Below are 24,204 nucleotides of genomic sequence, written 5' to 3' on the forward strand. Positions count from 1 at the left end.
AAATGGAGACGATTCCTTGGGAACTAAGCAATTTGCCTTACTTCTTAAGCCCGTTCCTTGTAATTGCTACTTATGCTATTTTAAAGATCCTTTCCCATTCATTATCTATCATTTCAATTCATTATACAGTGGTACCTCAGGTTAAGTACTTAATTCGTACTGGAGGTCCGTAGTCAACCTGAAACTATTCTTAACCTGAAGCACCACTTTAGCTAATGGGGCCTCCTGGTTCCGTGCCGCCGGAGCACGATTTCTGTTCTTATCCTGAAGCAAAGTTCTTAACCTGAAGCACTATTTCTGGGTTAGCAGAGTCTGTAACCTGAAGCGTATGTAACCTGAAGCGTATGTAACCCGAGGTACCCCTGTATATCATTTTATCATTTGAAAAACAAACCAAAAGCCTTTCTTTTGGCAATTATAGGGACAGAACTACCGAAACTGTATAGAAACTTATTCATGTACAGTGGCAAGAATGTTACTTGCCCCAAAATGGAAAGAAGCAGAAGTCCCAGCAAAGGAAGAATGGATACAAAAACTTACAGAATATGCAGAAATGGCGAAACTTACTAGAAGAATAAGAAATCAAGATAACAAACTTTTTTATATAAAAGAATGGAAATGGTTTATTAAATATTTACAGATAAATTGTAAGCAGATAACAACATGGGCAGGATTATCGGCAGTTTGAAAGTAGATGAATAAGTGAGCAAATTAAGTTAACTTGGATATGTAGAAGATATCAAAAATAAATTTAAGGAACCGCAGAGAGAGGAGGAAAGAAGTCAAGTTCTGAAATGTTCATTTTAAAAAAAATAATATTTATTACTTTTAAAGCTTACAAGAAAAAGAAGAAGAAAAAAGACGAGAAGAAAAAACAAAAGAGAGAAAAAAAGACAATACAATACAATATATAAACAATACAAAACACAACCTTAACACTAAACAAAACAAAACAACAACAGTTTAAAAACATACATCATACCATTTCAATACTCTATCTTTCATTCCCTTGTTTCATCGACCTCCTCTCACCTCCCTTTTTGTATTCCACTTCTGTTAATTGTTTCAGAAGTTCTGAAATGTTCAAACGACTGTAAAATTAGTGAAATGTATAAATCTGAAAAGTATAAATAGAATTTAATAATAATAATAATAATAATAATAATAATAATAATAATAATAATAATAATAATAATTGGTACTCATGCTGTGGATTTACTACTAACAAGCTGCGTGGGGAGGCTTATTTGCTGGTAAAGTAAAATAAAACACCGCCAGCCTCAGCTGATTGACTAGGCTGGCCTCGGAGAGCTGCTTTCCCTCCGGGTTCGTGGCACCGCGCGCCCGGCCGGGTGCAACGACCTCGCGCCCCCGCTCGCTTTGGTCTGCCCGCTTCCCACGCCCCTTCGCGGCGTCCGCGGGGCGGATCTGGGCGGGAGCGAGGGCGGCGCGGAGGCCGCCGGTTGGAAGAGGCCGGGGGAGCGGGCGGCGCTGGCCTCCTGTGGTCCGGCTGGAGGAGGAGGAGGAGCCCGGGAGGGGGGGAGTGTCGCCTGCCTGGGGCCCCCGCCGCGTCGCGGGCGTCTCGGTGTCCCTGCGCCAAGCAGCAGGCGCGGCCGGAGGGAGGTGCGTGCGCCTTTGCGCGTGGCGCCCGAGGCTGAGGCGCGAGACCCCGGGCAAGCGGGGACCTCCAAGCGGCCGGACTGAAGCTCGGACGTCGGGCAAGCGGGAGCTGGAGGGGCTCGGCTGGGTGTCAGGTGGGTCCCGCGAGCTGTTCGCCCCGGCGGGGCGCGAGCAGAACCGGCTTTTGGAGAGGCTCTGTCCGTCGCCAACCGTCCTGCTTTGGGGACGAAGCGTCTCCAAGGTCCCTCTTGGAACGGGCAGCGTTTAGTGGGGAATCCAGGCTGAAGCGGAGCTCCCCTTTCCCCCAAAGCGAAGGACATTTTGTTTTCTCGTTATTGCGCAAGGAAGGCAAAGCGTTGCTGCGACATGCTGTGCGTTTCCGTGGCTGTCGAGGGCTACCGGTGGCTACGGTGGCTGGTTGGGGGGCTGTGCGCTCCGCCTCCTCCACAGCTGGAGGCGCACGGGCAGCTGTGCGTCTGAATACCAGTTGCTGGAAACCGCGGGAAGGGTCTCTCGGGTTCGGATCCTGTTCGCTAGTTTCCCATAATGGGCATTTGGTTGGCCACGGTGAGAACAGTGGGTTAGGTGGGCCATTGGCCTGATCCAGCACACTCTTCTTAGGGAGTCCAGTTAACGATCCTTCACCGGCCCGGGGGCATATTTCTTTGGTTCTACGATAATATCTCCTACCTCCCCATCCCGTTTGAATGAAGAGAAGCCGGAGATCTGGCTCCTCGACCTTTCTGGTAAACTGGGAACTTGGGGTGAATTACTATGGCAAATACGTGGCAAGAGGGAGACGCGCCCGTGGCAAAGGGAACCGCAGCCTCAAAAAGGGTGGAGAAGCCCAGAGTATGTTTTGCCTGCATGTGTGATTCAGAGCATCATTAACAGAGCAATCCAGCAAGTAAAGTCCTATAGAGGCACAGGGAGTATATTTTCTAGACAAAATAACTTAACTGCTGCAGTTGTACGGTTGAACATGCTTTCCACTATGTATCTGGAATTCTTTGGCAATGTAAATAAGTCTGAGATCACTTGCTTTGTCACAGCCAGCACCATGTGTAGGTGGTTTTAAGCCTACATATTTAGCTTTAACCAGTGGTGTCCAAACTTTTTTCAAAGAGGGCCAGATCCAAAGGGCCAACCAAAGTTGTTGACTTTTTTTTAGGATTGAGGTTGTTGAGGTTTTTTTATGATTGAAGTTTTTAGGACCGGATTAGACCCCCAGAACAGACTTTGAACATGCCTGCTTTGAACATGTCCTAGTCACACTTTCCTGGGAGTAAGAGCCTTTTAATTCAGTGGGATTTACTTCTGGGCTGGCATGCACAGAATTGGACTGTATGTCAACGATTGAGTAAGTTTAAGCCGACTTGTTGAAGTGTATATATGAAGGCTCATTGCACAGGTTAAAACTTCCATCTGAGACCTGCAAGACTGGAAGAAATTCCAAAGGTTATTAGGTGACAGGTACTGTGATGTGTCTAAGAACATAAAAAAAATCACCTTCTGCTGAGTCAGGCCGTTGTCTATAATGCTAGGAATTCTGCCTTGATTGGCAGCAGCTCTCTGAAACCTTGCACATGCGTTTTCCCCAACCCTGCTTCCTGAGATTCTTTGACTAGAGAGCCACAGGCTTATCATGTGCCATGGTACTGAAGGAGGAAATTCCTCAGTTGAAGTGCCATAGCCAAAATAGGTGCTCTTTGCTTTTATTTATTTATTTCTGTTGCAATATCTATATACTGCCGCCTTTGATGGCAAAGCTCTCCCACAGTGGCTTACATAAACATTCAAAACCATAAAATATAACTGAAAGCAAACCATTAAAAAAAACCAAACGGCAACCTAGGAACAGTACATGGCCGAGCTGAGCAATTCTGATGAAACGGTTTAAAACAAAAAACCAGCAGCAGTTTACACAATTAAGTAGTTAGACCAGTACTTCAGTTAAAACTAGATTTTATTTCATGGGAAGGTGGTATGCAGAGCCGGCCCTCACCTGTAAAAATCTTCATGCAGGGGTTTATGGCACACCTGAGCAGCAGCTGGAAGGCATGTGGGTTTGGATACGGCATAGAGCCATGCTTGCAGTCCCACCTGTCTCTTGGAAATGCATGGCTCCACATCTCAGTAGATCACAGCTAAACCACCCCAGGGTATAGGGACCTGCATATGTGGTGTAATATACATAAGAATGTCCCTGTCATATCCCTTGGGCTTGACTAGTGTCACACTTGCTTAAATGGTTGTTGGACTACAACTCCCGTCATCCCTGACCACTGGTCCTGCTGGCTAGGCATGATGGGAGTTGTAGTTCAACAACAGCTGGAGAGCCAAATTTAAGAAACATTGTTAAGCTCATGCAAGAACTTCTGCTGGCACAGTGGGGCTTTCTCTCCTCTTCTTCCCCTGTGCTCCTCTAAATTGTCTGGGGGGTGTGTGTGCCGGGAGACCCCCCCCCCAAAAAAACAGCACACAGGGCTAATAGTGAGGAGAATTTTGTATGGCGAGATGAAAAAGCTTCTGTTGATGGAATGATTGCTATAGCACTACACCAATTTCCTCCACTCAAATTCATATATACCTCCTACTGGAAAGGGACATGGCTTAATGGTAGAAGACGTGTTTTGCATGCAGAAGGTGTCAGTTAAAGAGAGAAAACTGTAAAACCTTTTGGGAGATGCGTAAGTAGTGGTGGTCAGCTTGTATGAACAGGAGCCTCATTGCACTCATTTGAGAAGCAGAACAAATCTCTTGCAAAATTCAGCACTAGCAACACAAGTCAAAGCAGGATGCTGACAAATTAGTACAGTGGTACCACGCAAGACGAATGCCTCGTAAGACGAAAAACTCGCAAAACGAAAGAGTTTTTCGTTTTTTGTGTTGCTTCGCAAGACGGATTTCCCTATGGGCTTGCTTCGCAAGACGAAAACGTCTTGCAAGTTTGTTTCCTTTGTCTTGCAAGTTTGTTTCCTTTTTCTTAAAACCGTGCATTCACTTCGAGGAGCAACTCATAGCACGTGGTGTGGTAGCCTTTTTTGAGGTTTTTGAAGACTTTGGTGATTTTTGAAGCTTTTCCAAAGTCCGTGCTTCGCAAGACGAAAAAATCGCAAGGTGAAAAAACTCGCGGAACGAATTAATTTCGTCTTGCGAGGTACCACTGTAGTTAAGAAACTGCCTTATATGAAGCCATACCATCACTTCAGCTGTACTTTCAGATGCCAGGGATTAAAGCAAGGACCTTTTGCACATCCATCACTGCCTATTCACTCAATGAGGGCAGGGGAACGGGCAGCAAGAAGGAGCAACAGCAGCAGGATGGAATACCTTGGGAATGGCAGTGAAGCCTTGGCCTAGGCATGAGCCTCTGAGGGAGTCCAGCAGTTCCAACCCTTGCTGCCTGCCCTGCTGTGAAAGAAGGACCAAAGGCACTCTGAAATGTTTAGCCTGGAGGAAAGAAGATTAGGAGGGCAAGATTAGGCTGTTTAGTTCAGAAATATTTTAAAGGATTTCAGAAAGAAGAGAGGGAACAGCCATTCCCTATGTGAACAGCAGCAATGGCCATGAATCACAAGGAGGTTGGTTTGGGTTCAGTTCAGAACAGATATCCTAGAGAAGCTGTTGGTCTTGCTTGAATTTTTTTCAAGGAGGGGACAGTCAGAGAAAGATTGAACAGACATGTGTTGGGTAGTTAACAGCACACCTTGTTGTACTGTTTTAGAACCAGTTCAAGGTTGTTTTTTATTGTGATCACGCTCACAAATTTGTCGTAAAGTAACTGTACGAGCGGGACACGGGTGCTGTGTGGGTTAAACCACAGAGCCTAGGACTTGACAATCAGAAGGTCAGCGGTTCAAATCCCCGCGACGGGGTGAGCTCCCGTTGTTCAGTCCCAGCTCCTGCCAACCTAGCAGTTCGAAAGCACGTCAATGCGCAAGTAGATAAATAGGTACCGCTCCGGTGGGAAGGTAAATGGCATTTCCGTGCGCTGCTCTGGTTCGCCAGAAGTGGCTTAGTCATGCTGGTCACATGACCTGGAAGCTGTACACCGGCTCCCTCAGTCAATAAAGCGAGATGAGCACCGCAACCCCAGAGTCCGTCACGACTGGACCTAATGGTCAGGGGTCCCTTTACCTTTACCTAACTGTATGAGCTAATCCTGGGTCTGTTTATTCAGAAGCCACTGAATTAAGTGAGAGTTACTAACAAGTAAGGGTACAATCCTCTAGTATGGGAGTAAACGCCAGTGAAATCAATGGGACTTCGGAGTAGTCACTGTTTAAATGTGCACAAGGTTGCAGGCCTAATCTCCAGCTGCCCTGTCCTGTGGCAGGCCTTAACAACTCCTTCCTGGAATCTGGGCTTTGAACAGGATGCACCTTGATCAAACAATTCAGTCCAGACCAGCAAACATAGAAATAAAGCCAGCCAAACACATTTCTGCTCTGCATCCAGATCTCTGTGCGAGATGCCCTTGAGAACTGTGCAGAGACCAGGTGCAGTTGTGTGACCTCTGCATATGTGGGGGGAGTGTTTAGAAATCCTGCAGCCATTGGAAGTCTGTGAATCAAGAGCAGGTGCCCATTTCCTCATTCTGCAACACACATGTTGGTTTCAAGGCAGTTTCATGTTCCTTTGGTTTCCAACATGAACATGTGTTTTTGAACACCTGGCAAGTATTTTGTTGTTCTCAAATACACTTGCCATATGAACATAGGGAGCTGCCTTAGACCATTAGTTCTGACTAGCTCAGAACTGCTCACTCCAACACTCATAATTCATTCACACAAAACGTTCTTCCTATAGGCTGTAGCTTCCGTATGATTTGGAGTGCCTCTCTGCATGATAACGTTCCATAGTGCCTTGTACATCTCCACTTATAGGAGCTCCAATAGCAGACTTGGGGAAGACCCCAGTACCTTGGACAGAAAAGTAGTGGACTGGACTAGGCAGGCTAAGAGTCTGACACCAAGCTATAGAGAACTGCCCAATGTAGGAGAGAGGGAGACCTGGGCAATCCATTGAGAGGAACACTCCTGCCCTTATTTGATGGACCTGCTTTTTGGAAGGACAACATGACTACCACACTACCAATTTAATTCTGCTGTGTGGAGTATTCCATGCCACATTCACGGTTGATACGAAATAGCGGTGCGATTGCAGATACCTGGCTTGTGCTGTGCAAGGACTGATCATGTGCTCTAGATTCCTTTGGAACGAATGTGGGTTCTGATCTGAGACAGACAAGCTGGTGTGGGGCAGCATGTTCTCTAAAACGTTGCTTTTATCTGATAAGATTTGTCTCTCTGCTACCAAGCTTGATTTAACAGCCTGGCCAGAGATGGAAAAACAAGTTATTGCTTTCAGCTACTGGAGGGCACTTAATAGCCATCAGGCCGCTCCTCTGCCTTTAGCTGGCTAAACTTTCATCAACAACTTTTTCTTCCAACTCACAGAGCTCTATAGTGGGGTAGGAGAACTGAAAAAAAAATTAATGCCTGCCAACCAATGCACCCCTTTGGTTTCATGTACAGTACTACCAAAGGGGCACATTGGTTGGCAGATGAGAAACATATTTGCATTATTTTCAGCTCTCCTACCCCCCTACTTGGTAGTCAGACTCCCAATTGCCCCAGTCTCCTTCCCACACACACACACATATATTTTCTCATATTATTTTCCTTCCATGAAAATTCATTATTTACTCCCATCCTCTTGTAGCTATTGTCTGCTGACCCCTTTAGTCCTGTCTCCTTATTTCTGTCTAGTTCTGAGAGAATCACCTAATACTCCTGTCTCTCTTCCTTCTTGGGAGTTTCTACATGCAATTTGACCACCCAGCCTGGTACCCCCAGATTCTCTTTCCACACAACTTCCTTCAGCAGCTAGCTTTGGTCAAATTCTCTCCACATTGTGTGTTTTTTCCCCATAAGATATTTATTAAAGTTTTATAGACAGTAAAAAGTTACAGGGGAAAAAATAAAAAAATAAAAAATAAAAAGGTACAAAAATACAAATGAAAAAATACAGAATACATGAAAAATAGAGAACAATTAAAAACAGATCAATCTTTTCATGTCTTATATTTCGTTTACTAGTTGCCCTGACCTCCTCACACCTCCCTTTTTTGTATTCCAGTTCACATGATTAATTCAGCAAATCCTTTCCCTCTTTGTTTTTATCTTAATTCTATATCTTAACATGTTATAGCTTCATATTTTCATCTAATTATCAATCCATTTTTACATATTCTTTTTAACCTTGTTGCTAAAGCCGTTTCATTTCAATCCAAACATCATTTTAACATTCATTAATTTTACAATGTTTCTGCAAATAGTCTTTAACGCATTGTGACCCTCTTGATCTTGTGGAAAGAAAGGTTGCTCCAGACAATCTTTTTATTGAGCATATAACCCGATTTACTTACACTGGTGTTGTATGATATCAGCTCTATCAAACATTCACCCAAGTCTGTTTGCACAAAGGTCTTCCCATCCGTCAGTCATGAGCACACACTTTTTAGTCCATTTTGCCATCAATTTCCTAACTGCACAAAGCCTGTGTGTTTGCTGTTCTTTTTTACAAGTGGATTTGTTGTGACAGTGCTTTAATCCACTTCAATTATGCAAATCTAAATTTCCAGTATACGTCTGACTCTTTCCTGCTAAACAGTAGCAGTCTGGAGGCAAATTCCTTCCACCTCTCCATCAGCCTTCTCATCTCTCTTATTCAGTCACCAAGATAGTTCTGGAACCTTTTGCCTCTTATCCTCTCCTTCCTTTCCTTTCCCCCTTCCTTCAGTTTTGCAGCCTCCTCTGCCCTTCACTCCTTCGCTCCTCCCTCTCTTAGCTCCCTTCATCCCACTGATCCTAAGCCCAAGCTCACTTCTACAGTATACAGTATTTCACTTCATCTGTTCCTGTTCGTGTGCAGCTCAGGAAGTCTCCTGACCCTTGCCAGCTGCTCTCGACACTGCAGGTTTGTTTTCTATGCATTTTAACGCAGCTGATTCTTGCTAACCAAAATTACTGTTCTTCGCCATTTTTAGGTCTTCCCACCCAAACTCCGCGTTTTGGATATTAAGAAATAACCTGTTTTCCTTCTCTCCACCCATTTTGCACCAGATCTTCCTCCTTTACATTTTAGAGGCTCTTTTCTTGCCTGGTCTTCTTAATCTCATTAGTCTTACAGATCCCTCTTGTCTTGCCTGATTCCCCTTTTACTTCTTTCTGCCAGTGTTTAGAACCTGTCATCCAATTGTATGTCACCAGCTATCTTACCTATATTCTCTGTGTGGGGGTCATCAGTGTATGTTCCCACCTTTGAAAGTTTCGCCTGTCACTTGCTGCTTAGATTGTTCTGGGTACATAAACCCCTGAGGGAAATCTAGTGACACTTATCCCTTTGGCATACTTGCAATTCCTTTAGATAACACGGCTGATCCCCTCCTAAGCTGCCACATAGTTGTGCTACTTGTGCTTCCTATATAGTGCATTTTACACCATGTGCAGCCGCTTAATCCTTATGGTGTTATGACGCGCTGGTCAAGCCTAACTTTGTCCCATATATCAGAGACTGAACTTCTTCCCCACCATCCCCACTTGGTCCATGCAGTGAATTGTCAGCCCAGTAGTGGGCACTCCCACCCTGTTCTTAAAATGGGAATATATGTGCCATAGCAAAGCATATAACCAAATGTTCCTGCCTTGCAATTCACAAAAATTGCAGATCCATGGGACTGTCTAGGACCGGCTCCATATCTGTGGCTGCATCAATCAATGAGTGGGACAGAAGCTGCAGTCCTTCAGAGCTTGAGATTATGAGTCATTTGCAATATTGCCTGTGGCAGAGTAAACTGGAGAGACTGGGCTGTGTGTAATCGACCCTATAATGCTCTCAACCTAGGCAGCAGTTCAGTGCCCTTTGCTATATGGCTTTGAGACTAAAAATACTTCGTCTGCTACCCCTAGTGTAGCAGTTCTCAAACCTTTTTTTCCCTTTCTTTCTTTTTTGGCAAACCACTTGACAATTTACTGGGCCTTGACTGACTCCTGGATGGGTCAGTTAATCCTGGATAGCTCAGATGGTGTGGTGCTGATAATGCCAAGGTTGCAGGTTTGATCCCCTTATGGGACAGCTACATATTCCTGCATTGCAGGGGGTTGGACTAGATGATCCTTAGGGTCCCTTCTAATTCTGTGGCAGGAAGGTAAACGGTGTTTCCGTGCGCTCTGGCTTCTGTCACGGTGTCCTGTTGCGCCAGAAGCAGTTTAGTCCTGCTGGCCACATGACCCGGAAAGCTGTCTGTGGACAAACGCCGGCTCCCTTGCCCTGAAGCGAGATGAGCGCCACAACCCCATAGTCGCCTATGGCTGGATTTAACTGTCCAGGGGTCCTTTACCTTTTCTTTACAATTCTATGATTCTATGACTATTTAATAAACTTTTATTCAATGTCAAGATCATGGTCAAAGCTAGTGTCACTTCAGAAAAATCAAGTGCAGGGCCAAGTGAAGATATTATTTCCTCCAAACACATGATTCTGGTGAATTTGTAGAGGGCTCCCCATCCCCAACTCTGTTCTGTCTCTCTCCCCCCCCCCCCCCCGCTCTCCACACACACCCATACACGTTCGTCTTCTTGCAGGTGTTGCTGAGACCCAATGGAGGACTCCACCCGCCTGGGCTACTGTATTGTGGCTGGCAGCTTTGTGGCCTTCCAATTCTTCTTCTCCGCTGTCAGCCCACAGTTATCTTTGTCGCTGAGTTCCAGATACTCCACCCTTCCATCAGTCAAGCAGAACGAATGGAATTCCAGGTACAGTGGTAGCTCGGGTTACAAACACCTCAGGTTACAGACTCTGCTAACCCGGAAGTAGCACCCCAGGTTAAGAACTTTACCTCAGGATGAGAACAGAAATGGCGTGCCGGCGGCGCACCAGCAGCGGGAGGCCCCATTAGCTAAAGTGGTACCTCAGGTTAAGAACGGACCACCAGAACGAATTACTGTATTTTTCGCTCTATAAGACATACCAGACCATAAGACACACCTAGTTTTTGGAGGAGGAAAACAAGGGGGGGGGAATTCTGAATCCCCGAAGCCAGAACAGCAAGAGGGATCGCTGTGCAGAGACCCCTCTCGGTGTTCTGGCTTCTGGGATAGCTGTGCAGCCTGCATTCACTCCATAAGATGCACACACATTTCCCCTTACTTTTTAGGAGGGAAAAAGTGTGTCTTACAGAGCGAAAAATATGTTACGTTTGTAACGAGAGGTACCACTGTATAGTACCTTTAAGTGGTCAGGTAGGGGGGACGTGGAGAGTCTTGCAGCTCTCTCTCACACTCTGAGCTAGTTCAGTGAAAGAACCGCTCCCCGCTTAGCATGTGAGAAGCCTTGGAGCATCGCTTGCTTTGCGGGAAAGAGATGAGAATGTGTACATGAGTGCACATGCGCAGGGAGGGGGGAGAATATCTGCATGACACAGGCACTGCAGTCATGGGGTAACCCTGTCTTATCCTCCTCCCTAGATGTGTGTCCACCCTCCATGCTGTGATAGTCGGCCTCTTCTGCCTCTGCATCCTTTGGTTTGACGATGCTGTAAATGCCAACCCTATCTGGTAAGAAGGAAAGGTCCTCCTGGCTTGCTCGCACGCTTCCTCTCATCACTTTGCTGTCCAGGCTTGCATGTGCAGATTCGTCAAGTCTGCCCTCCCCAGAGAGAGAGAGAGAGGGGAGGAAGAACTGGTGCATGTGAGCTTGATGGGACACATTGTGCTAGGAAGGCATGAAGGGTTGTTTTGTGTCGGGGAAGAATAGCCCCTTGTGTTTCTTGAGATTTAGGATTGCGGGAGGGGGCGGGCACAGCTTCAGGGCCAGGGCTGGCAGTGGGCCTAAAGAGGTGTTTATGTTGTTGCCCAAGCCATATCCCCCTGCTCCCTTCCTCCCTCCCACTCTGCTTGCAATGCGCATATCCATGCCTTTCTTTCAGTTAGCCTTACATTGCTCCGGAGCTGAGCTGGCTGAGTGAGTCCTTAAAGTTCAGCAGGCATTTTGGTCTGCACCCTGCTATTTCTGTTCCTTTCTTACCAACACATCTGTGACCCTGACTAGTCGACTTCACCGTCTTGGAGCACGCAGCCCACTGTCAACTTATGTTCAATCCGGCTTAGATTCACCAGCTACATGTGGGATATTAGCTGTGTACATCTTTGTGGTAATATAAGGCTGTATTCAGACCAGCCCTCAGCCTGAGGGTTGTGCGACCACAGTCACCGGCATCAGGGTTGTCAGTGATTGGGGAAAGACCATGTTTTGCTCCCACCTTCTTACACCTTCTCTCTCTTTTTTTAAATAAATTTTTTATTAGATTTTCCACAATGATAACACAAACCACAAAGCAAAATGATACACAAAAACAGAAAAAGAAAAAAAGGAACAATAAACAGATAAACAATAACAACAAACTTAATTCTTCACAAATCCAACCTTTTAAACATCTTGGTTGACTTCCTTAATTCCTTCCCTTCTGAGTTTCCTTGTAATTAAAAGTAACAGTTTTCCAATATCATTATTAAACTAAAACAATTTCCAATTATAGTCCATCTTATTCTCTTTTCTTAACATCCTAAATCCCATTCATTTAATTATAACTTAGTTTAATCCTAGGCCTATTTGTTTCTTTCAAGTAATTTCTAATTTTTTATATTACAATATTTATTCAAATAGTCTTTAAATTTCCTCCACTTCTCTCTTTTTTTGTTCTTTCTCCCACAGAAGCAGCTAGTTCCTATTGTCTAGTTCACATCAATCCTTACGGTCAGTTGTAATCTGTGAGGGAAAATCTTAAAGACCCATGGGTGTGTTTTATACAGTTTCAACAACAAGGAATTGGCTGGGGGGGGGGGACTGCTAGAGACACAGCCTCCTTTTCATCTAGAGATGGGGATCCTATGACCTTCCAGAAGTTGATGGACTGCAAGTCCCATCAGTCCTGACCAGCATGGCAGATGGTGAGGGATGAGGGGAAATGCTGTAGCTTGACACTATATAGAGCACTAGTCACCAACCTTTTTGGAACAGTGCGTACATTTCAGATTTGAGAGAGCTCTGGGTGTCCCAGACAGAAAATAGCTGCTGTGGGGAGAGGGTTTGCCGTAATACAAAATAGCTGCCATGGGGAGCATAGCATAACACATTATTATTATTATTATTATTATTATTATTATTATTATTATTAGTACCCTGCCCATCTGGCTGGGTTTCCCCAGCCATGCTGGGCGGCTTACAGCATATCTAAAAACATAAAGCCTTAAAAACATCCCTAAACAGGGCTGCCTTCAGATGTTTTCTAGAAGTCAGATAGTTGTTTATTTCCTTGACATCTGATGGGAGGGCATTCCACCACCGAGAAGATCCTCTTCCTGGTTCCCTGTAACTTCGCTTCTCAAAGTGAAGGAACCAGCAGAAGGCCCTCAGAGGAGGACCTCAGTGTTGAAGATAAAGTCACTCCTAACAATCTTACACTTTCCATGGGAAGTCACCTATGTCCTGCTGGTCTTGATTGTGGAGTTCGCACAGTATTGGTTACACACACATACACACACACAGAGAGAGAGAGAGAGAGAGAGAGAGAGAGAGAGAGATATGCTGTTGCTGTTTATGGAACAGGGAGCATTTCTCAGTACCAGGAAAAATATTGAAGGTAGCTACACAACATTCATTCTTATTTGAATGAAATTTCTGAGGTGGTACCTGCACATTTTGCCTCATAACTTTCTTCATGGGGGGGGTAGGATTAGAGACTTACTTGATTCTTAAAAAATGAAAGCTCAGAGTCTGGGGCACCAGTGAAGCCTTTTTAGGCACAAGTTGGCAACCCTTGGTATCGAGGGTCATAGGTTACCCATCCCAGCTAGTTGTTTGTCATCACTTAGTCTAAACCAAACATGTAAAATACAAAAGCATGGCAAAAAAGAAAGAAAGTCCTGAAGATGTTTCATGGTAATGGAGCAAAGCAAGGGCCTTGTGTCTTTTTTCTGCACGCAGACGGTATAAAAGACTGCTGATCTGGATACACCCATAGTGCATTGTAGCGGACAGTCCATTTTTGCCCAGCCTCTCTTAATGAGTTAGGGAGGTCTTTTCCATCTAACACCATGTGGTGCTTCTTGCATGGGAGAAAGAAGGAAACTGGCACCTATTGAAGTACGGTAGATTCATCTCCCAGAAGCAGATCTTACCATTCTCCCACTCTTCCATCCTTTGCAGGGGAGACCCGTGGCTTGTCAAGCTGAACATAGCTGTCACGTGTGGATACTTGCTGTATGGTAAGTATCATGGGCCCCATTTCATTGGGCAGGCTAGAAAGGCCAAGGCTGGTAGCAGAAGTTTTCTGGAGAAGCTTGCCATTCCCCTCACCACAGCCACAGATTGCCTTTCTATTCCTTGGCCTGCTGCCATCAGATGCCACTGGGGATATCTCACCCTGACCCAAGACCCATTAAAGTGAACAGGAAAGGTGCTTCTGTACTGAGGCATTCCCAGTGGATTGGGCCCCAAAGAATCACCCTCAAACAAAACATAGGAGCTTGTGCTTCCCCACTTCCCATCTCATAGTGAAGGGGAAGTTTGGACTGCACAGAAAGAAGAAAAGCTTTGCAGCTGAGGCTGTGTAGGAAAAAAAACATACTGGTGTGTGTTATCTGCTGCCCTGTTTGCTTGTTTTATGTTTCTTATTTTGTTGTTTTGCTGTTTATCTATTGTTTTTATTTATTGTGGTTATCTATAGCTTCACTGTAAGTCATTTTGAGCAGCTTTTAGGTGCAAAAGTGGAATAAAAGGTGTCTAAATATATTTTTTTTTAAGTACGCAATCACTTGTGATGTACAGCATCTTTTTTGCTGCCAGTTGGTGAATTTCATCCAGCAATTTAGTTCTGTGAGAAGTGAATTTGAAGCCCTGTTTCTTCTGCCAGGGAGTCTCTTGCAGCCTCCATCAATTCACTCTCACTCTTCTCAGTTACCCATTAGTAAAGTTTTTATTTACTTACTTACTTGCATCCATATCCTTCTTCCCAAGGTGGCAAACATGCAGTTCCCAAGTGATCTCTCCTCCAGGAAGTGAATGATGGCCTCATGTGCCTTCAGACAAAACTCTGGAAATCACAAGTTATGTCAATCCAATAACACATAAAAATGATCATATAGCACAGAGGTCCTCTGAATTCCATTGCAGACCCAATCCACACTTCTCAGACCAGATCAGAATGCAACAATCTTTCTGATTTGCACTTCTCTGAGTTTTGCAATTCAGTCCTTACCTAGAAACATGCCACAGCATATTAAAAATGTGTCTTTTAGGATAACATATACCGTATTTTTCGCTCTATAACACGCACCCGACCATAACACGCATGTAGTTTTTAGAGGAGGAAAATCCATAGGCATGCCACCCGTAGGCATTCTCTCCATAACACACACAGACATTTCCCCATACTTTCTAGGAGGAAAAAAGTGAGTGTTATGGTGCAAAAAATACGGTATTTAGAAATGTGTATATTGAGATAAAATATGTATTTAACCCAATAACATTTTCAAACACTTTAATGGGGAGGTTTTTGATGTCTGACGTTTTATTATGTTTTTATAATCTGCTAGAAGCCGTCCAGAGTGGCTGGGGAAACCCAGCCAGATGGGTGGGGTATAAATAATAAAATAATTTATAATTTTATAAATAACCAAAATTATCCAAATCTGGTATAATAATAATAATAATAATAATAATAATAATAATAATAATGGAGACATTTGGTGGATGCAGTGGGAATGGGTTTGTTAGCCAATGAAAACAAAAATGGAAAAAAAAAACCCAATATGTTGTTTATGGAGTTCTGAGAGGCTTAATTTGCAGAAATTCACATTCCGGTTTTTGTCAAGGTCATTAAAGAAAAGGGAAAACTGCTAGAAAACTGTGGTCCAGGGTGAAGCAGGCCCATAGAGCAGAGGAGAATACAGTGGGGAGGATGCAAAGTTCTGGGTGAAGAAAGCTCATCCCAAATACTGGGATTCACGCTTAGTTCTGGAAGAAGGCTGAAACACCCTCTGTATTTCAAAGGATTATTATGATGTGATGGGGACTATATAAGGTTTCTAGGTTTCCTCAGCGGTAGGTAATATGTGAGGGGGGAGGGAGAGAGGTAAATGTCTCAATATAAAGATAGTGTAATGGTTTTTTTTTAAAAAAAAATGGTTGTATTGCTGGATGCTACTGAGTAGCTGACATTGGGGCCCAGAATGCCAACACTCTCCTGTACCACTGCTGGCAGATGGACATAAAGCTACTAGCTGGTCAGTTCGAATCCCTGCGATGGGGTGAGCTCCCGTTGCTCTGTCCCAGCTCCTGCCAACCTAGCAGTTCGAAAGCACACCAGTGCAAGCAGATAAATAGGTACCAGTGTGATGGGAAGGTAAATGGCATTTCTGTACGCTCTGGCTTCTGTCACGGTGTCCCATTGTGCCAGAAGTGGTTTAGTCATGCTGGCCACATGACCCGGAAAGGTGTCTGTGGACAAACACTGACTCCCTCAGCCTGAAAAGTGAGATGAACGCCACAACCCCATAGTCACCTTTGACTGGACTTAACCGTCCAGGGGTCCGTTACCTTTTTAACCTTTTTTCCTACCCCATTAAAATCTTCCCCTTTTAAATCTCTGCCTGCAGATTGGCTGTTAAAAGAAGAATCACGGGGTCAGGGGTGGAAATATGTCGGCCTTGCTCTGTTACATGCTTGAACCTTGTATCCCGCCTGCTCATCTCCCAGTAAACCTTCCTTGTGCGTATGTTGTGTTGTGTTCTGAATTCTAGATCTGTTGCTGCTAGTGCGGTACTGGAGGACATTGGGAGATTCGCTTTTCGTTTGCCACCACTTGGCAGCGCTATACGCTTATGGATACGTGTTGGTTAGTTCCAGAGTCCTTTAGCTATTGGGGAGGAGGGAGGGGGAGAGGTTTCCTCTTATTCTTCATTCTTGTTCCTTTTTCTAAAAGAAAAAAAAAACCATTCTTCATCAATCCCTTTGCTTCACTCCGCTCTTCTACAGCTTTCAGTGCTGCATCGTTCCTTCCCAACCCACAGAAACCGGCTGTCATCAGGGCAAAAAAGGACATGGTCTGAAATCTGGACCAGGGAAAATAAAGAGAATTAGCATAGCACAGACTGAAATCCCCCCCCCCCCCCGCTTCCAATGATCGGTTGGCTGAGAAATATAACTTCTATATGTCTGAGAACTCCTGATTTACTTTTCATTTCCATGCTCCAGGAACTTTTAAAAGGTTTTTTTTTTAAGAGAGGGAGACAGAGAGCGTGTGCCATGGGGAGCAACCATAAGCATGATTACTCAGAAATTAGTCCCGTGAAGTTAAATGGGATTGACCCGCTAATTTGTGTGTTTAGGATTGCAGCCTAAAAAGGTGTTGTATGGAAATGAAGTATAAAGTATAAAGATAGTCCCTGCCTCTGGGTTCACAGTCTAGAACAGGAACGACAAACCTGTGGCCCTCCAGACGTCGCTGAACTACAACTCCCATAATTCCTGACCTTCAGACAAGCTGGGTGGGACTAAGGGCAACAGGAGTCCATCAACATCTGGAGGACTACAAGTTATTCATCCTTGGTTGAGAAGAACAAGATATGCTAGGAAGGGAGAAGGACAGACATTTTGGAAACATAATGAGAAGTAGCATTGGTATGTCACATTAAAGAGGAGGGGGAATGTAAAAGTTTTTTTATCTCGGTTTAACTTTTTATTCCATCACTAAGCTCTTTGTGAAATGGTGGAATTATTTTCCCCTCGTCAGAAATAACCACCACCACCAAAGTTAATTTATTAATCAGCTTCCTAAGCACAGTCTTAAGGTGATTTACACATGAAATAATGAAAAACTCAAAAACAACAAGCACATTTAAAACAAGACTAGAAGTCTTAACACTCGTGGGGAAGACCTGTTAATTCAGCTGATAAAGCCAGAACAGAAATATCTTCAACTGTTTCCGGAAAGTGCAGACACCGGGCGCCTGTCATATCTCGTATGAGGAGGTGGAGAGTCCTGTTCAAGAGGAATCCATGTGTGCTTCTAAGTTGTGTTTTTCCTGCTCAGCCATTGATTGATTTAGCAACCTTGGAGGAAGTAGTGTTTCCTCAAGACTCCTTACCTCATCTGCAGAATAGCCATTATAACATAGGCTGCCTTCTACATAGGCATTTATTTACATGCTGCTTATATGCCAAAATGGCTTCTAAGCACTTTGCAACTATAAAGTCAGTCCATAATTAAATGCACAATAACATGGAAACATTCTTACTTAAAATATACAGTAGAGCAAACAATTAGAAAAGAAAGCATAAAATTAAAACAGTTAAAAGCAGTTTAAAAAAACCAATCACATGTTGGATTCAAGGGAATGTTTACCTGGCTAGAAAATGATAAGGAAATGTGGGCATCACATTGAGCCTTGAGGTTAACATAACAGCAATCCTTTGCACACTTACATGGAAGCAACTCCTGTGAATTCAGTGGGAAGAAGAGTCCACCATCTCCTGGATGAGGTTATGCTGCAATCTTGTCGTACTTGGTAGCTAGTCCTGCTAAATGAAATGGAGATTTTTCACAATCAGTAGCAGAGTTTGTGTTACTAGTAAATGGGTTTAGAGGGTGGTCAAGCCGCAACACCATTTACCCCAGATTAATATAACTTCAGCCCACATCTGAGGACTCCTGCCTCCACTGCTGATTACCTTGCCCTTTCTGGCTCTTTCTCTTTCCTGAAAGCATTAACTCTTGAATCCCCTGTGGTCATTCTCCTTGTAACAGCCCAGCCTGCTTCTTCATAGCAAATGGAGTCAGCTAGAGCAATACTTCTGCTGCAACAGATGTCCCTAAAATTCTCAATTCATTTCAAGGGGAATTGAACAGGTAAATGACCCATGAGATTGTGCCTGTCTTCTGACATGCAATTAGGCATTTGTAAGGGACTTGCTAGGGACGTGGGTGGCGCTGTGGGTTAAACCACAGAACCTAGGACTTGCCGATCAGAAGGTCGGCGGTTCGAATCCCCGCGACGGTGTGAACTCCCGTTGCTTGGTCCCTGCTCCTGCCAACCTAGCAGATTGAAAGCATGTCAAAGTGCAAGTCGATAAATAGATACCACTCTGGCGGGAAGGTAAATGGCATTTCTGTGCGCTGCTCTGGTTCGCCAGAAGCGGCTTAGTCATGCTGGCCACATGACCTGGAAACTGTACGCTGGCTCCCTCGGCCAATAAAGCGAGATGAGCACCGCAACCCCAGAGTTGGCCACGACTGGACCTAATGGTCAGGGGTCCCTTTGCCTTTACCTTTAAGGGACTTGCTTGGATGGGTTTGCAACCCAGCCCAGTCAAGTTGCTTACGTATTGCATGCTAGTCATGTTGCTGAACTGGTTCAGTTCACATATTTGGAACACAAAACAAAGAAGCGGGTATTGCAGACCAGCTTCTATTGGTATAGATATACACAGGTTAGGCAAGGTCCTGTTGGATGGACAGACATTAAAAATTGTTTTGCATCATTCACGATGGAAAATACCAGCGACCAAGGCAGCGACGCAGGTGGCTAGGGGACGCAGGTGGCGCTGTGGGTTAAAGCCTCAGCGCCTAGGACTTGCCGATCGAAAGGTCGGCGGTTCGAATCCCTGCGGCGGGGTGCGCTCCCGCTGCTCGGTCCCAGAGCCTGCCAACCTAGCAGTTCGAAAGCACCTCTGGGTGCAAGTAGATAAATAGGGACCGCTTACCAGCGGGAAGGTAAACGGCGTTTCCGTGTGCAGCTCTGGCTCGCCAGAGCAGCGATGTCACGCTGGCTACGTGACCCGGAAGTGTCTTCGGACAGCGCTGGCCCCTGGCCTCTTGAGTGAGATGGGCACACAACCCCAGAGTCTGTCAAGACTGGCCCGTACGGGCAGGGGTACCTTTACCTTTACCTTTAAGGAATGGGTGGCACCAAGGAGTCTGGCTGTACTGGTATTCTGCTCTGCTGCTCTCTAACACTTTCTATGCTTGGCTTCCTGGCTGTTGAGAGAAAGGGAGGTACCTGAGAGCTGCCTGAATCTTCTGGCACTGGAAAAAGTGAGGCCTTTGGCACTTTCTTGGGGAACAGTGAGACCAGCATCTCAAGGTTTCTCTTTCTGTCCCCACAGAGCCGTGGAGTGCTGCCCTACTTTGCCAATTTCCGTCTCCTCTCGGAACTCTCCACACCCTTCGTGAATCTGCGGTGAGTTTTCTGATGGAGTAAGTCATGGGTTTTTATGGTTTCAGGAGCTTCTTCACATACCTGTGATATCCATTCAATAATATGGGTCTGCATATCCTTTTCATAGCAAAAGAAACAGGCTTGTGGAAAGCAGCTGTTCTCCAGGCCCCTCACAAGGAGCCACAGTAAAGCCCCCCACTTCCTAAATGGCCTCAGCCCAGTATACCTGAAGGAGCGTCTCCACCACCATTGTTCAGCCCGGATGCTGAGGTCCAGCTCTGAGGGCCTTCTGGCGGTTTCCTCCATGCGAGAAGTGAGGTTACAGGCCGAGGGCCTTCTCGGTAGTGGTGCCCGCCCTGTGGAACACCCTCCCATCAGATGTGAAGGAAATAAACAACTACCTGACTTTTAGAAAACATCTGAAGGCAGCCCTATTTAGAGAAGTTTTTAATGCTTGATGTTTTATTGTGTTTTTAATATTCTGTTGGGAGCTGCCCAGAGTGGCTGGGGGATAAATAATAATAATAATAATAATAATAATAATAATAATAATAATAATTCCACAGTCAACATCTTAAGTCCTTTGGGTAGCTACCACTAAGGAAGCTCAGCTCACTCCTGATCCCTTAATCCTAAAGGAATTACCATAGGTGGCCCTGTGTTCCACCAACAAGTGAAGCTTAACGGGGGATGCAGAGGGCACCCCCCTTGAATTCATAGCACTGACCCCATTCAAAGCTTTCTTCTCAAGAAACTGCTACATCGTTCTATCTGGGAGAACCATGGCTGATTTAATGCTGCTGAATTCTTGGTTCCCCATGCCTCACTAGAGGTCTGGAATAAGCCTGTGGATGACTTGTGGTTTTGCTTTCTTCAAAGAGGTGGAAGGAAGGGGTGGCATCTTCAGGGCAGCCCCCCATGTAGTTAGATATATATATATATATATTTGCTTTCGTAGATTTTCACGGGTACAGGAATGCAGGTTTTGGTGTCCTCGGGTGTCTTCCCGTGTAAAAGTTGGGGTGTCTAGGCGACGTTTCGACGAGGTCTCACTCGTCATCGTTCGACGAGGTCTCACTCGAAAGCACCAGCCTGAAGATGACGAGTGAGACCTCGTCGAAACGTCGCCTAGACACCCCAACTTTTACACGGGAAGACACCCGAGGACACCAAAACCTGCATATATATATATATATATACACACACACACACACACACACACACATTTGACACAATACTTTTGCCTTACCTCAGATGGTTCCTGGATGCAGTTGGCTGGCCACGCTCTTCCTGGGTCGTCTTGGCCAATGGCCTGGCCATGATGGTGGTCTTCTTTGTGGTTCGGATTGCCGTCATCCCCAGCTATTACATGCAAGTCTACTCCTGGTATGGGACTCCTGAGTATGAGCGCCTGGGCCTGGGTGTACAGCTGGCTTGGATCGGGCCCAGCCTAGCCTTGGAAGTACTCAATATGGTCTGGATGTATCGCATCACCCGGGGCTTCTACCGAGCCGTCTGCCGGTCTGTGTCTCGCAAGGCAGCATGAGGATGTTGAGAACGGGGCAGTATTTGGTCAGGAACACAGAGACTCCTAAGTACTTCTGGACCATGCTGGATACTCCCCCTTCTAATACCCTTAGAAGCCAGTAGCCATAGGAACTGCTTCTGACCATCCCCTTGGCCCAGGCAGACAACCCTGGATCCACACAACTGGAGCATTTGTGTGTTTTTTCTTCCATCATCTTGGCCACCCTGAACAGAATGAGCAACTGGAGAACAACATCCATCTCAGTTTTGGGGATGGACTCTCTGGGCATCTAACATGGTTTGAAATGTATAGTTTAAACTCTCTCTGTGTGTGAAGCAAGCACAGGAATATCCTTTGGCTCACATGGGTGGGTGTTGAGCAAAGAGAGATATAGCTGGATCAACAGTTGTCTGGTCTTTGTGGCTTTGGGCTTAGACTGTGACAGTGTGTCTAAACAGCTCATTGCCTTGTTTCAGCTACATGTCTATCAGTTGGAAGGAAAAATATGCACCATTGCCTCCAGGGTAGAGGGGCCTGGTTTTCTGTTGGAGGGATACTTTAGAGGAAGAGAGAAGGGACGAATGGAAACCGTTCTGCCACTTTGGCCAATGGCTCTTTGTTCTTTTATAGAAGTATGTTGGGAGAATGAAATAGGCTGAATGCATAGAGGAGGAAACTGTGTCAAGCGAGGCACTGAAAATAGAGGATTGTCCATGCTTGGACGGCAGTAGTAAATACTGGAAGACAGTGTTTGGAAAAAGGTGTTTCCACTCTAACAGGTTGGGGTGGAACTTGACATTCCTTCATACCAGGGTCCTCAGAACGCCGTCCTCAGCAAAACAAGGATTCATAACTCTCTTCACTTGGGCATAACCATGACACTACTCTTGGCTGTGCTCGCTTTTGTTCTGAGAGCTTGAAAGTAAAGAGGTTGACACAAAGAGGCCTGAGCAGAACTAGTTCAAAGCAAACTGTGAGGTTGTTGGGGGCGGGCGGGGCCGACCCAGTTACCTTTCACGAGAACTACTCCAACAGGTGTTGGCTGCCATTCTGAACCCAGGTATCTCTCCTTGAGACAGCATCCTTCTTCAGAGGAAAATTGCATCATTCCAGCACAATACTGCAATATTCTGTTGTACGTCAGTTGTAATATTGAGTGCAGCAGCGTGGATTATCGCTTCCTAAAAGTCACTGATAATGTCATGTGTCACATGTGAACATAAGAAGAGCCTGCTGGATCAGGCTCATGCCCCCCCCCCCAAAAAAAACACACACACACATTGTGTGCATGACAAACTGTGACAGCAAGGCCCCAGCTGTGGAGATCTGGTGTTGTGAGCGTCACATTGCTGCTGAACGTGGGAAATAGATGTGTCCCATTCAGTGGCATAGCGTGGGGGGTGCAGGGGGGGCCGGCTGCACCGGGCGCAACATCTGGGGGGGGCGCTCGCACTTGCTGTGCTAAAATCAATGCTAAAATCTACAGGTTAGGGGGCGCAAATTACTTGCCTTGCCCCGGGTGCTGACAACCCACGCTACGCCACTGGTCCCATTCCTCTGTGGTTACTCATAGTGAAATTAAGATGCAACTGTGAAAATGGCCCAGGTAGATTTCTGTGTGGTTTGTATCTTTGATTCGCCTTAAGGACCAACAGTAGAAGAACAGTTGCTTCTCTCCCGCCCCTCTGCACACACATTCTGATGATACAGTGATTACAACAAGTTGTCTGGGGTTTAGCATTCTGTTTGCAAGGTTCATTGCACTGATGCTATTACTTCCTTACTTCTTCTCTTACGCTGAATCTTCCCCTGTCCCCCCCACCCACAGCACTAATCACAACAGAGTTATTCCATCTCTAAGGCTGAGGGGGGAACCCAGGAAGTTTACCTGTGCTAAACCAGCTGAAATGGAGCCCCCATTAATTTCCGTGGGTTTGCACAGGAGCCTTTTCTTGGGAACTCTGCTTCTAAGGTTGCGCTGGACCAAATATACCAACACCAGGTGCTTAACGTCTTTGGGTAGACTTCAGTAAGAATTTATATGCTCTGGGTCAACCTCTACCATTCCTCTACCTGGCTGCTAGGAGAGCAAGCTAATTTTTAAGAAGCTTGTGAAAGCATTGTTCCCAAATCTGTGCCTTAAGATGCTTCTCCAAGCACTCAGCATCACCCTGGAAAAGTACCCTCCAGTTTGTGGTAAGGGTACAGCTGCTGGCATACATCATTTCACTACGAACAAATTTATGCCACAAATACAAGCAGTGGAAATTCTGTTGTTGATTTTCTCTGTTGTTCAGATGGTTTAATCCTCAACTATGCAGCATTTTTTAATTTTCTAACCTCCATTTATTAACTGGAATCAGTGAACATTAATATAATAAATAAGATTAATTTATTAAATTTTGGTTTCCTCTACTCATTCTTGTCTCTCTGTGTATGCGTGTTTATGTGTTGCATTTGGTGGATGTTAGGGCTGCAATACATCTGAAATTTCCCAGACATAGCCAGGATTTGGCTATTGGAAACAGTGCCCGGGTGGAAAACACTGGGGAAATCAGGAAGTATGGCACTCCAAAACTCAACAACTTTTGTGTTTGGATTTTCACTTTTTGAAATATGGCAACCCTAGGCATGTTATTGGCAGAGAAGTCTGCACCACATATGGGTATCTCAACCCTGAAGCCTTCTTCCCACTGTGCCTCCTTCCACGTCTTCCCCTCTGCGTTTCTCAAGTACTACACCTGATGCAGTGAGCCATGGATAGACACCATT

The 24,204-nt window shown here is 45.3% G+C and overlaps 1 protein-coding gene across 2 annotated transcripts; it reads left to right on the forward strand.

Annotated features, from left to right (window-relative positions):
- Positions 1–1,501: 1,501 nt before the first annotated feature.
- Positions 1,502–22,805, forward strand: LOC310835092 (TLC domain-containing protein 4-like). Of its 2 annotated transcripts, none has more exons than XM_083719831.1 (7): positions 1,502–1,754; positions 10,272–10,442; positions 11,154–11,243; positions 13,894–13,952; positions 16,488–16,582; positions 19,852–19,925; positions 21,159–22,805. In XM_083719831.1, exons 2-7 carry the CDS (start codon positions 10,288–10,290, stop codon positions 21,448–21,450), a joined length of 765 nt encoding a protein of 254 aa, XP_083575957.1. In that variant the 5' UTR covers positions 1,502–1,754; positions 10,272–10,287; the 3' UTR covers positions 21,451–22,805. The 2 variants fall into 2 exon arrangements, with proteins under 2 accessions (XP_083575957.1, XP_083575958.1); XM_083719832.1 differs by lacking the exon at positions 1,502–1,754 and adding an exon at positions 8,533–8,604.
- Positions 22,806–24,204: the final 1,399 nt, after the last annotated feature.

The sequence above is a fragment of the Podarcis gaigeae genome (genome assembly GCF_964106915.1).
Source record: "Podarcis gaigeae genome assembly, chromosome: 17".
Lineage (NCBI taxonomy): Eukaryota > Metazoa > Chordata > Lepidosauria > Squamata > Lacertidae > Podarcis > Podarcis gaigeae.

Coding starts and splice junctions, on each gene's coding strand:
- LOC310835092 (XM_083719831.1), top strand. CDS start 10,288: ATGGAGGACTCCACCCGCCTGGGCTACTGTATTGTGGCTGGCAGCTTT. Junction 11,244..13,893: donor GTAAATGCCAACCCTATCTG/GTAAGAAGGAAA, acceptor CATCCTTTGCAG/GGGAGACCCGTGGCTTGTCA. Junction 16,583..19,851: donor ACGCTTATGGATACGTGTTG/GTTAGTTCCAGA, acceptor CTGTCCCCACAG/AGCCGTGGAGTGCTGCCCTA.